At 32.1% G+C, this 12286-nt stretch overlaps 1 protein-coding gene and 2 long non-coding RNA genes across 5 annotated transcripts; 1 reads left to right on the top strand and 2 right to left on the bottom strand.

The window, feature by feature from the left end:
• Positions 1 to 4267: 4267 nt before the first annotated feature.
• LOC136063104 (uncharacterized) lies at positions 4268 to 5382 on the bottom strand. 3 transcript variants are annotated; one of them, XR_010624815.1, is made up of 2 exons: positions 5093 to 5382; positions 4268 to 4808 (listed from the first exon to the last, which is right to left on the bottom strand). It is a non-coding gene; the product is annotated as an uncharacterized LOC136063104 (long non-coding RNA). The 3 variants fall into 3 exon arrangements; XR_010624814.1 differs by lacking the exon at positions 5093 to 5382 and adding an exon at positions 4988 to 5076; XR_010624816.1 differs by lacking the exon at positions 5093 to 5382 and adding an exon at positions 4988 to 5076 and having other exon boundaries at positions 4268 to 4805.
• Positions 4409 to 5082, top strand: LOC136063105 (uncharacterized). The gene is made up of 2 exons (XR_010624817.1): positions 4409 to 4623; positions 4719 to 5082. It is a non-coding gene; the product is annotated as an uncharacterized LOC136063105 (long non-coding RNA).
• Positions 5383 to 8921: 3539 nt separating the features above from the next.
• On the bottom strand, positions 8922 to 11225 carry LOC112002901 (UDP-glycosyltransferase 92A1). The gene has a single exon (XM_024035056.2). The coding sequence runs from the start codon at positions 11020 to 11022 to the stop codon at positions 9538 to 9540; it is 1485 nt and encodes a 494-aa protein (XP_023890824.1). The 5' UTR covers positions 11023 to 11225; the 3' UTR covers positions 8922 to 9537.
• Between the last annotated feature and the right edge of the window lie 1061 nt (positions 11226 to 12286).

Below are 12286 nucleotides of genomic sequence, written 5' to 3'. Positions count from 1 at the left end.
GAGACGCACCGACGAATATTTTATTGAAAGAAGTATTAGATTTCGTGATTTGAAATTGTCTGAGAATTACTCTATTTTATTTTGTTAAAATTTTATATGTATTTCATATTATTTTTCATGAAAAGCTTCCATGTCTGGGAGGATGTAATGTATTACTGATGTAGACAATTAATTAGTTGATGATACCTAGGGTCAAGGCTTGCCATTAAAAATTTAAAATTTTGGGAGAATGTGGACAATTAATTTGTTTAAAAACTCTTACAGAGTGAATTACAAATATGAATATTAAATGAAATTGATTTTTTTTGGGTAGCATGCGTTTGCATACATTGTGTAATAAACACTGTTCTAAAAGTTGCTGGATTATTTTTATAAAATTATTAGTATCTATTTTAATAATTGATCTAAAAGATATTTAAATGAAATCTTTAATTCTATATTTGCAAATATTTTAAATGCATATATACATAATATCTCAAAGATACATAAGATACATTTCAGGAGCTGGCTAAATGAATGCTAATTAATTAGTTTTTCAGACGTTGGTGGCACCAAATAATTTCTCCACCTGATACCTTTCCTTATTAAACGTTTTCTAAGCTTTGAAGTGAGTAACGTTGCTAATCTGCTGAGTTCAAATTTTCTGTCTCATCAATTGTGCTCCACTTCATGCTTCACCAATAAAACTTGGACAACTAGTCTCTCTCATTAAATGAAATAAATCTGACTTTAATGAGAGAGGCTAGTTATCTCATTTAATGAGATATCTCATTTAATGAAAAATGTTAGCTGTCTAAATTTTATTGGTGGAGCATGAAGTGGAGTACAATTGATGAGACAGAGGATTTGGACTCCTAATCTGCTAGGCTTCTTTCTTACAAATTACAATAGATTTGGTGAGTCAAAGCAATTATAAAGATAATTTACATCCTATCTTTATCTTATTAATTTATTAAAGTTGGCTTGGATTATTTACTTTATATAGGCTTGTATTGTATGGCTTTTTTTAAAGTATTTTTTTTTTTTTTAATGAAAAGTATGTGTTATGGTATATATTCTTGGGTTAATGTATGCCTTTTAATAATCTATTTTAGAAAATTTTTTATGAAAAATTAAAAAAGTTGTAAAAAAAAGTTTTCATTTTTTCATTTTTCTATAAAATTTTTTATAAATTAGTTTATTAATTCCTAAGGATATAGTTAGTAAAACCCTTTAAAAAATAGGTAAATTACAACTTACCCACCTGTGATTTGATCGAAATTTAAGTTGCATACCTGTGGTTTTAAATTTGACACTTTACCCACTTAAGGTTTTACTGAAATTTAAGTTGCCTATTTATGGTTTGAAATCCCATGATACAAGTGTTTCACTAGATTCTTTTTTATTTTATTTAATCTGGTATTTTTATGTTTTTTTTTTTTTGTTGGAAGAGAGAAACATATAAATGAAGCAAAATCACATATTTAACCATGTTTTTAATAGATGTGGATTGAGGGAATCTAATTGAATTAACTTAAGGTGGATAAAGTAACCATATATAGCCCATTTAAATTTTAGACAAACTACTTGAAACTATGTGAGTAAGTTGTAATTTTTTTTTTTTTTAAAAAAAAACAGTTTGAGAGCTACTTTGAGACATAAAGAAAGTAAACATACATAAAATTCCACAACTCTTCCTTTAACTTTCAGGGATTTTTTTTATAAAATAACTATAAAAGCCAAACTATATTATTAGTTAGCCAAGGTTTGAAACTATTTTAGGATCTAACGATTCGAGTATGTGAGACTCGATTTTACTATAGCAAATCGAGTCTGAAGGAGACGATTTCCATTGGAACTCGACTCTTTAAGACTCGATTTCCCTCCAGCAATAAACCCATATCATAGCAACGCAGAAACCTAGCAAGGCAGAAACCCAGAAATCACAGCAACGCAGCCCAGAAAACACCAATGCAAGAAGAAATCGTCATTTTTGGTTTTGGATTTTTGCTCTAATTGAGATCGTGATTTGGGTTTGGGATTTTGAGAAATGGATATAGATGAAGAATGAAGAAGGGATTAAATGAAATGGATTTTTAGGGGCTTGGAAGAAAGGAAGAAGATGGTGAACAGGACTTGAAATGGAAAAAGAAGGGAATAAGATGGTGAACAAGACCTTAAATGGAGAAAAAAGAACGAAGGAAGAAGATACACAGAAATCGAGTCTATTATACTCGATTTGCTACAGTGAAATCGACTTTCAAACAGTCGAATTGTTAAAAACCAAAATAGTTTCAAATTTTGGCTAACTAATAATATAGTTTGGCTTTTATAGTTATTTTATAAAAAAATCCAACTTTCAGCTCAGGTCTTGCTGATGGGATATGCTAGTTTTGGTAGGTAGCTACTCTAATGTTTGGGTTGTTGGAAAGTCTTTGACTCTTTGGGACTTGGTTGGGTTGTAGCTGGTTTCAAATTGAGATGAATAAAAGAATGAAACAAAATGGCTTGGATCCGAAGTACTGTGAGAGAGCATCTCAAAGAAGTATAATAATAACTAGCCTTGTGACACGCATTTCGCGCGTGTAAAAAGTGCATTGAGGCTTTTTTTACCCAAAAAAAAAAAAAAATTCTGAGTTTTTATTTTAAAAATCTAATTTATAAGTGGATAAAACAATTTGAAAATTAATAGCAGAGCGATTCTATTTTTTAGGCAATGTTTTAGTAGGAGTTAAGAGTTAGATTTTTACCGAATTGTCCATTAGTTTTGTCTTTACTTAAACATAGGGGTGTATGGGGTATTTTTGAACTAAAAAAAATGAGGAACCCAAAGAAAAAAAACCCTTTAAATAATAGTATATATAATAATAATTGTCTTGAACTTGAATACACGGGAAATATATAAATAATTCCCACTAATGTCTACACTTTGTGAATGGTCTGTGAACATTGGGAGTATATAACGATCATGCCCCTTAATTTATTTAATTTGTTTTCCCAACATGATCATGCATTAGAATCAACCCAATGTAATATTTAATATATTTCATATAATACTATATTTTTCTCAACTTTATGATGATCCAACCCTTTCTTAGATTCTATATGATATATTTTTGTATGTGTGTAGTTTTAATTAGTCCCTTTCATTTCAGTTGACCAAACCATCTTCTCAAAAAAAAAGTTTACCGAACCAATTTCCACCTCCGCACCTTATCTTATTTAATATCTTTATTGAATAATGCTACATACACAAACTATTTTATAATTTTTTTACAAACTGTTGATATGATAAATTCTTACTAATTTTAATATGAGCCTATCATTAACATCATATTTTTACTTATAATAGCTATTTGAAAAACACTAAAACCACATCAGTACCTCAGCAGTTTGTAAAAATGTTATAAAATAGTTTGTGTCTGTAACATTACTCTATCTTTATTTGATTATCTTATTGTTTTAAATGTTTATTAGAGTATTTTATAGTTTCCAGTAGTTTATTTGTATAGTATTTATTAAAAGATATAGTTTATTTTATTTTATTTTATTTATATTAAGAGTCTGTTTGAGAACACCTTATTTAATTGAAAATAAAAACTTTTTGCTAAAAATACTATAGATAAAGCTAAAAGGTAATTGAAATAGTATAGTGAGACTTATGAATAGTATAAAAAAGATAGATGAGACTCATAAATGGTAGTAAAAATAAGCTGAATAGTAGAAAAAATAAGTTAAATAATAAAAAAAGCTAGTTTTTTAAGCCAATGCTAAATGCAACCTAAATGTGTGATATAAAAAATTAAAAGAGAGCTTATTTTCAAAATGATAATTTTGATTTTTTTTTCTTAAAATAAAAAAAAGGCCCAAAACAAAAACCAAAAAATTATTTTTGATTCTCATTCAAAGCCATGCAAACCCTAAAAATAAAAAATTAAAAAAAAAAAAAGTCGTGCGGGCCTAGTGGTAATTGATATAGCATCACTTGGATAGTCCAAGATTTATTTATTTATTTTTGACGTTGGGGAGTTCAAGATTCGAGATGGACATTAGGGCTTGAGGAAGTTTAAGCTGAGGTTGGTCCTAGATAAGACGGTTTCAAGTGAGTTGCATCTAGAGCCCACAAAACAACGAATGCTTTGAGACCAGCAAATTTGGGCCATAGCAACCCTTCCAGTTCCAGCAATATTGGATTTTATCCTTCTAATAAACTCTAAGATTTTTGGGTTTTATACTTGAATTTGTATTTGCTTCTGGGAAATCAGGCAGTGTGAATTTTCATCAGACAAATCGAGAAGTAACATGCGTAGCCAAAAGCTCCAACTACAGAAAACAAGGCATGAAATATAGTACCAAACTCGATCATGAGCAATATCAGTACACCATGGATAAAGCAGTAAGTGCCCGTTTGTTTCCACGTTTTGAGCCCAATATGCGCGTTCAGCAAAAAGCTGAAGCATTATTTGCGTTTGGTTCAGCCCAAAACGCAACTTTTTGAAAAAAGCTGCGTTTTGGGCCAAGGCAAAAAATGCTCTGGGAATGCGCAAGGAATATGGAGCTGAGGAGGTCCATAAACAAAAAGCTGAATGCGCGTTCTGTGATATATCCGTTGGCTCTTCCACAAATTACCAAATTACCCTGAAGGTCCATAAACATCAGTTCTCACGTTGTCCCTCCCTCTCTGCTCTGCCGTAAATTCCTCTCATCTCATCTCTCTGCTCTGCCGTAAAGCCCTGAAGCTCACTCACGCTCATCTCTTCTCTGCTCTGCCTTCTCCGTGGTAAGCCATCCGTGAACCTTCTTCCTCTTCTTCTTCTTTCTTTCGTCTTCTTCAACGCGCACAAAATCAACAAAATCAAACCAAACCCAACTCAAAATCAACCCAAAACAAAATTAACTCAAAATCAAACCGAAACCCAAAATCAAAATCGAACAGAAAATCAACTCAAAATTAAACCATTAACTGAAAATCCATAACCCAAACCCAAAATCAAAATCAAATACAAACCCAATGTTTCAATCATCTTCATCTTCTTCATCATCATCATCTCTCTTCCTCTCGGCTTTCGAATTGTCAAAAAAAAAAAAAAAAAAAAAAAAGAGCTCAGCAGACCAGAACGTTCTGGAGGAAGTGAAAGGTTTCAATCATCTTCATCTTCATCATCATCATCTTTTGCTCTATTCCTCTCGGCTTTCGAATTGTCAAAAAAAAAAAAAATCAAGAGCTCAATTGACCGGAACGTTGTGGAGTAAATGAAAGGGAAAAAGGGAAAGAATGAAGACAAAAAATGAGAAGTGGAATGTTCTGGAGTGGTAGGAAAAAAAAAAAAAAAGGATACGTGTGTGGAGGAGAAAAAAAGAGGGAAAAAACTGAAAAGAAATAAAGAAAGAAAGAAGGAAATGTTACCGTGATATTTTCACAATAAATTTTAAGAGGTAGGTTATTATTAGTTAATATTGGCGAGAAAAAATAATTTTTTTAGAAAGAGAAAAAAATTATTTTAATAGTACGTTAAAATTAAAATTAGTATCAATTTTTATCACAATATTTTTACAATACTTTCACAATAAATCTTAAAGGGTAGGTTATTATTAGCTAATATTGGTGAGAAAAAAAAAAATTTGGAAAGAAAAAAATTGATTTAAGTATAAGAAGTAGTTGATTTAAGTATGAAATAAACTCACATTAAAAAAAAAAAAGTATGAAATAAACTCCCTTCTATATACATTATCCTTTTTAGTAATTTATTCTTCAAACTGCCACTTTTATAAGTGCTAGCCAAACACTCAGCTTTTTCAAAAAGCACTTTTTAACAATTTTTACCAAACACTCAGTTTTTTGAAAATGCACTTTTTCATTATGCACTTTTTGAAAACACCACTTTTTCATTATGCACTTTTACAAAAAGCTGAACCAAACTCACCCTAAGTGTGCATTTGGGAAGCACGCACGATTTGCCTTTTTTTTTTTTTTTAATCCTTTTGAGCTAAAATATTTGACTTTCCTCATGAATAATGCACAATGTGCACTATTTACGGACTTATAAATTTAACTTTTTAACAAAATTTTCATTAAAAGTGGGTCTTATGATACTATTTACATATTTAAAAATTATTTTACTACAGTGTTTTTCAATTTTTAGTTTCAGTTTTCAGTTATATCCAAACGGACCCTAAGTCAAGTAATAAGGCAAAGTGGTGTAGTAGATGAGTTTTCTGAAATGGGGTTTGAGGGAAAAAGAAGCCATAAAGAGATTGAGGATAAGGTGGAAGGGAAGAGAGTTTGTGCTCTCAGCATCAGCTGGGATTATGCATGTGTTTTTCTTAGAGATTCGAAACCAGGTCCCTCATTAAGTAACAAAATACTTTGGAAATTAAGCGGCTGTTTGGTATGGTAGTTTAAACAACATTTTTCAATTTTTAAATAATATTACACGTATTTTCATACACTTTTTCATCCACACGTTTTTTAAAAAAATATAAAAAACATTACTAGAACAACGTAATAAAATATTTAGGCCAATTAAGCCATTGCCTAAGAACATTCCCATCTCATTTGTCTCTCTCTTTCTCAACCCAATTATTCTTAGCACCGCTGGCCATCGCATCCATCATCGGACCAAAAAAAAAAAAAAAAGTAATCGGAACAAATCACCACCAACCATAGCAAGAAAAAAAAAAAGGAAAAAAACCCATCCACCGTTGGACCCAAACAAAAATAAACACCTATCAATGCCAATCTATTTAGAGAGAATGAATAAAATCAATTAAGGAAATGAATTGCACTTAATGCCACTTGTTAATATCTTTTCAATTCTAAAAATTTTAAGCATGACAAAAATTATTTATTGTCAAAAATTCATGATGGAAAAAGTCTTCAATGTTAATAATTCACTGTCAAAATGCATATAATTACAAGTTTACAACTTCAAAAAGAGATAGATCTTAAAACAAACAAAACAAGTAAGCCAGCAAACCATCTTAATTAATGGAGTGTGGAGCATATATGCCGAGAAAGGGGAAGATTGGTCTGAAGATTTAAGGACTAAAAGAACCAAGAAGAGAAGATAAAAGAAAAGAGTAGAGGCACAGTCGCATAGAGAGAAAAGAGTAGAGGCGGAGAAAAGCTGAAATGATAGAGGCGCTAGCATTGTGTGAAATTGAAAAAGTGTGAAAAGAAGGGCAGAGGCGCAAGAATAGAGGAATTGAGGAAGCTTTGGCATTTGTGGTTTGTCACGTTTCACATTTGTGCCTTTGGAATTGGACTACAGCTAGTCAACTAGTCAAATTGAATGAGATTTTTTTTTTTTTTTTTGTTTTTAATGGTTGTCTTGTCTTGTCTTCTCTCATACTCTCATGTCTATAAAGCTTTTATTGGTTGTGAAGCTCAAATAGTCAAATTAAATGTGAAGGTATTGTCTTGTCTTGTCTGTTGTCTATATCTATAATCTATTGACTATTGGTTCGGGTGCTTTGTGCTTTATGCACCTAGTATCAGGACGTAGTCTAAATATTTTTTTAGCGAATTTTTTTTAACAGGTTTGGTCACGAGTTATCCGGGTCGGGTCGGGTTGACCTGCAAAAAAGTCGGGTTGGGTTGGGTCATGGTATGTGACAAATTGACAATGGATAATAAATAAACACCTCTTTCGATGCAGTTGTTACACAAGATATATAAACTCATTTCTACTGTGTTGTTTTCAACATTAAAATATATAGTTCAGATTAGCTTTTGATTTGAAAAAAAAGGTTTAACTCTAAACATATTTGGAGTCTTAGGTTTCAATTATCAATAAAAAGATGACATGTGTTTTCTTATGTGCAATGTACATAACAAGAACTAAGGTAATCATCCTATTGACAGGCTGGCCCTAAGCCTAGGTCATTTAGGCCATGGCCTAAGGCCCCCTAACATAAAAAGGCCCCTGAATTAATATGGGGCAATAAGTTTTGTTTGTTTGTTTTTTTTTTTTTTTTTTTTTTTTGTTTTTTTTGTTTTTTTCTAATTAAAAAAAAAGAGGGAGTTACTTGCACAATTTTTTTTTTTTTTAAATCTCATAGGTCTTATAAAATGTCAATGACCACAATAAGTAATTCAATACTTATTTATTCTTTTATTGAAATGTCACATCAATTTGTAAGTTTTATATAATAAAATTTGTAGTAACTTTAACATATTTTTCACAAAAAAAAAAAATTATGAATTAATAGAAATACAACACAATCACCAATTAACCATTAAGTGAATGAAAAATGCTAAAACTAATACAAATTTTATGACAAAAAATGTACAACTAATGTGGTAGGAATATGATTGGTGACACGTTAGTTTGTAAAACCAACATAGTAAGTATCACTAGCTCACTTGGTGTGAATTAGTCTTATTAATTAGTAAGAATTAATAATAGATTTGAAATAAAAAATATTATAATATAAAAATAAACTAAATATTTTTTAAATGATATTTGGATATAAAAAGGCCAATTTAAAATTTTTGCCTTTTTCTACCTTCCGTTCAAAAAAAAAAAAAAAAAAAAAAATTGCTTTAAGCCTCAAACTACCTTGGGCCAGCCCTGCCTATTCGTTGTTGGAGTTTAATGCTCCATTTATAGTTATTATAGCTTATTTAGTTATTCTTTTTTTTTAATTATTTAATTATATACCACTCTACACTAGTATCAATTTCAGTAACAAATTATTAAACAAATAAGCCTTTTAGTAAAGGTTAATTTAAACGTACACAAGTGCTGTATGTATAATCGAAGAATAAATGCCTTCAGAATAAGATTTCCTTCCTCTCTTTTTCTTTACTCAATATCCAACCAAAAAAAAAAAAAATTGGTTACCTTTTAGACTAAAGTTTTTATGTGGTGTAGCATAGGACGGGACAGGGAGTGACATATATTTACAATACTATCGCTTGGAAATTTGCACGGTACATATGCATTTGCTTCAATCTTATATTGTCCAAACAAGACTAGTTTTAAAACCACAAGATAAACCTGCAACATGAAGGAAATAGGCAGAGCCTTGGGAAGAGGAACTTGGTTTCGTTTGCCAGAGGTATGAAAGACAAACTCCCCTTGATGATGCTCGAGAGGTATGAAAGACAAACTCTCGCTATCTGAGACCCTCGTTGATCTATCCACCCGACCAATCGCCTCACAGATGTCTTCAGCGACTGATTTATTCCTATAACCAATTGGGATGTTGTGTACTTGAACCCAAAAGGTCACCTTGTCAAATTTTAAATCATCAAGGGGAGTTTGTCTTTCATACCTCTCGAGCACCACCAGATTAAAACACGAGTTATTTTTGCACATATATTGTGGTACCTCTCGGATTAAAACACAAGTTATTTTTGCATATATATTGAGGTACACACTTCAGCTAAATTTCAAATATAATTATGAAATGAATACAGTTCACAATTATAATTATCACTCTGTCTAAAATGGAGATAAAAAGTCACTAAATCTAGACAAAGATTGAAATAACATGGAAAAAAGTTTCCATGTTTACCCAAAATCCATTCTTCCAAAATTCTTTCTCCATCAATCAGGCCACAATATCCTGTTCCTTCTTCGTCTTCTTCCTCATTGACAATGCAGCACTGAAAAAGTCATCCAAGGCTTTGACAGAAGACCCTTTGAAACCTTCTTCATCTATCTTGGTATTCTTAATCATCTCCATCACTTCACAAGTTCTACTTCTCATTTCATTGCCTTTCTTTGTCTCATTCATCACCAACTCAATCTTCTCAACTATATCTTTATGTCTAATCTCACAGCTCTTCCCTCTAGCTAACTCCACACAAACTCCCAACTCTTCCTCCAGCAACTTCACATTGAAAAATTGCTCTGCTGCCATAGGCCACCCAATAATAGGCACACCATGACTAAGCGATTCAAGCACTGAATTCCACCCACAATGACTCAAAAATGTAGAAACAGACTTGTGAGACAAAATGTCCACCTGGGGTGCCCAATTATGCACTAGTAACCCTCTTTTTGATCCCTTTATTCTCTCTTCAAATCCTTCCGGCAACCATTCATTTGATTTGAATTCTGAGTTCAAGTCAAAGCCAATTGGTGGCCTAACTACCCAAATAAAATTCTTTCCACTAGCCTCCAATCCCATAGCCAATTGCATCATCTGTGAGGCAGAGATGGTGTTCATTGAGCCAAAAGACACATAAAGAACAGAATTAAAAGGCTTTGTGTTAAGCCATTCAAGACAAAGCTCAGAACTAATACCACCTTCTTTGCCAGCACGAGCTTGCCTTTCTGTGGATAAAAGAACCGGCCCAATAGGCCAGACAGGCCGACCAAGTTTGCGCCTAAAGTACAATAATCCAACAAGGTCAAACTCTTCCACAGTGTTAAACAAAATCCCATCAGATTTCACCCACTCTGGAAGATTCTTCTTTTGGTGAAAGATAGACCAAGGATCAGTACCATCAGCCTCTTTTATATTTTTTGCCAACTGTGAAACATGAATGCTTGAAGCTTCAGCAAAATCAGGCAAAGAAAACTCACCAGAATCCACATTCCTGTGAGGCAGGTGTATCCAGAGAGAATAGTAACAAGCCAAGCCGAACCCGCAATTACCACTAAAGATTGCATGAAACACATTGAGCTCTTCAGCAATACTTGCAGTCCATCCAAAGAAAATGTCAGCAATGATACAAAGTGGAGGGTTGCCTTGTTGTTCGGTGAGGTTTTCAATGAGCTTCTTGAATGATGGCTTGAGAGAAATGCCGGCTTCCACAAGTTGGATGACTTGGTGGTAAGGAAGAGTGTCTGTGTTCTCAGTGTTGGGAGGGAGGCCATGGTCAGAGCTTGAGAAAGGGATTTCTACGAGGTTAATGGAGGAGTTTGGAGGGAGAGAGGGCCTTAGCGTCTTGATGTTTAAGGGGGTATTGACCAAAGTTACTTTGTAGTTTTTGCTTTCTTCTATGTGGAGGGCTAAGGCCAGGAATGGTATAATATGGCCTTGTGCCATGAATGGAAAAAGCACTATGTTTTCCTCTCTCTCTGCCATTGCTCTAACAGTGTATTTGGCTTGGAGTTGTGTGCTTTTGAACCAAAATATGGGAGTCGTTGCAAAGGGTCCTAAAGGTTTTTTGACATCAAAGGTGAAAGGGACTAGGGTTGAAATTGAATAGTATGTGGTAGACACTTTTTCTAGGGTGTAATGTTAGTACAATGGAGATGGACTCTTTCACATTTTTTGCAATTTGGTAAGGTAATTAGAGCATTCAGCAAATATATAGGATTCAAAAAAAAAATTCACGCATTAGTCTCACCAATCTACCAAAAATATTTAACATTCAACGTTACCTCACCACAACCCTGCATTGCAGCTGTTTTATCTCCTATACTACTATTTAAGGGTTTTCTTTATTTGGAAAAGACTTCTTAATAGTTCAAAAATACCACTACCTCTATCTCTCACGTAAAATATTTCCTACAAAATAGGATCATTCTTCCACTAACTTATTCAAAACAACTATACATTTATTGTTTCTTTTTTTAAAAATAGAAAAACAAGTTAAACAAACCCACATTGCTTTTTTTTTTTCCCCCCTATATCTATACTATTATTTAAGAAGCTTCTCCTATTTGGACCAGGCATTTTTTTGGTTCCAAAATACCCCAATACTCCTAAGTTTAAGTAGAGACAAAATTGAAGGACAAATTAGTAAAAATACATTTCCAACTCTCACTAAAACATTGCCTACAAAACAAGACAACTTTTCTTTTAATTTTCAAATTACTTTATTCACTTAAAAGAAAATTTGATAAATCAACCACAACAAAGCATTAACCAAAAACACAACACTTATTACCCAACTTCCATATTAAATTCATTTTTGATTTTGACAATTGTGGAAAACTTTGAAGTGTGGAAAGGGGTATTGCTCAGGATAGGAGGTATGTATTTTCAATGAACTTAACTAATATTTAAATTTTACACTAAGTTTTCCACACTACAAAGTTTTCCACAATTGTCAAAATAAAAAATGAATATAATATGGAAGTTGGGTAATAAGTGTTGTGTTTTTGGTTAAGGCTTAGTTGTGGTTGATTTATCAAATTTTTCTTTAAGTGAATAAAAAAATTTGAAAACTAATAGGAAAGTTGTCATGTTTTGTAAGCAATGTTTTAGTGGGAGTTGAAAATGCATTTTTACTAATTTGTCCTTTAATTTTGTCTCTACTTAAACTTAGGAGTGTTGGGGTATTTTGGAACTAAAAAAATGTTTGGTCCAAATAGGAGAAACCCCTTAAATAGTAGTATAGATA

Source organism: Quercus suber, unplaced genomic scaffold, assembly GCF_002906115.3.
Source record: "Quercus suber isolate HL8 unplaced genomic scaffold, Cork oak 2.0 scaffold_486, whole genome shotgun sequence".
NCBI classification, from domain to species: domain Eukaryota; kingdom Viridiplantae; phylum Streptophyta; class Magnoliopsida; order Fagales; family Fagaceae; genus Quercus; species Quercus suber.
Note: the sequence above shows the minus strand (reverse complement) of the source record. Positions and strands in the feature narration are given on the sequence as shown.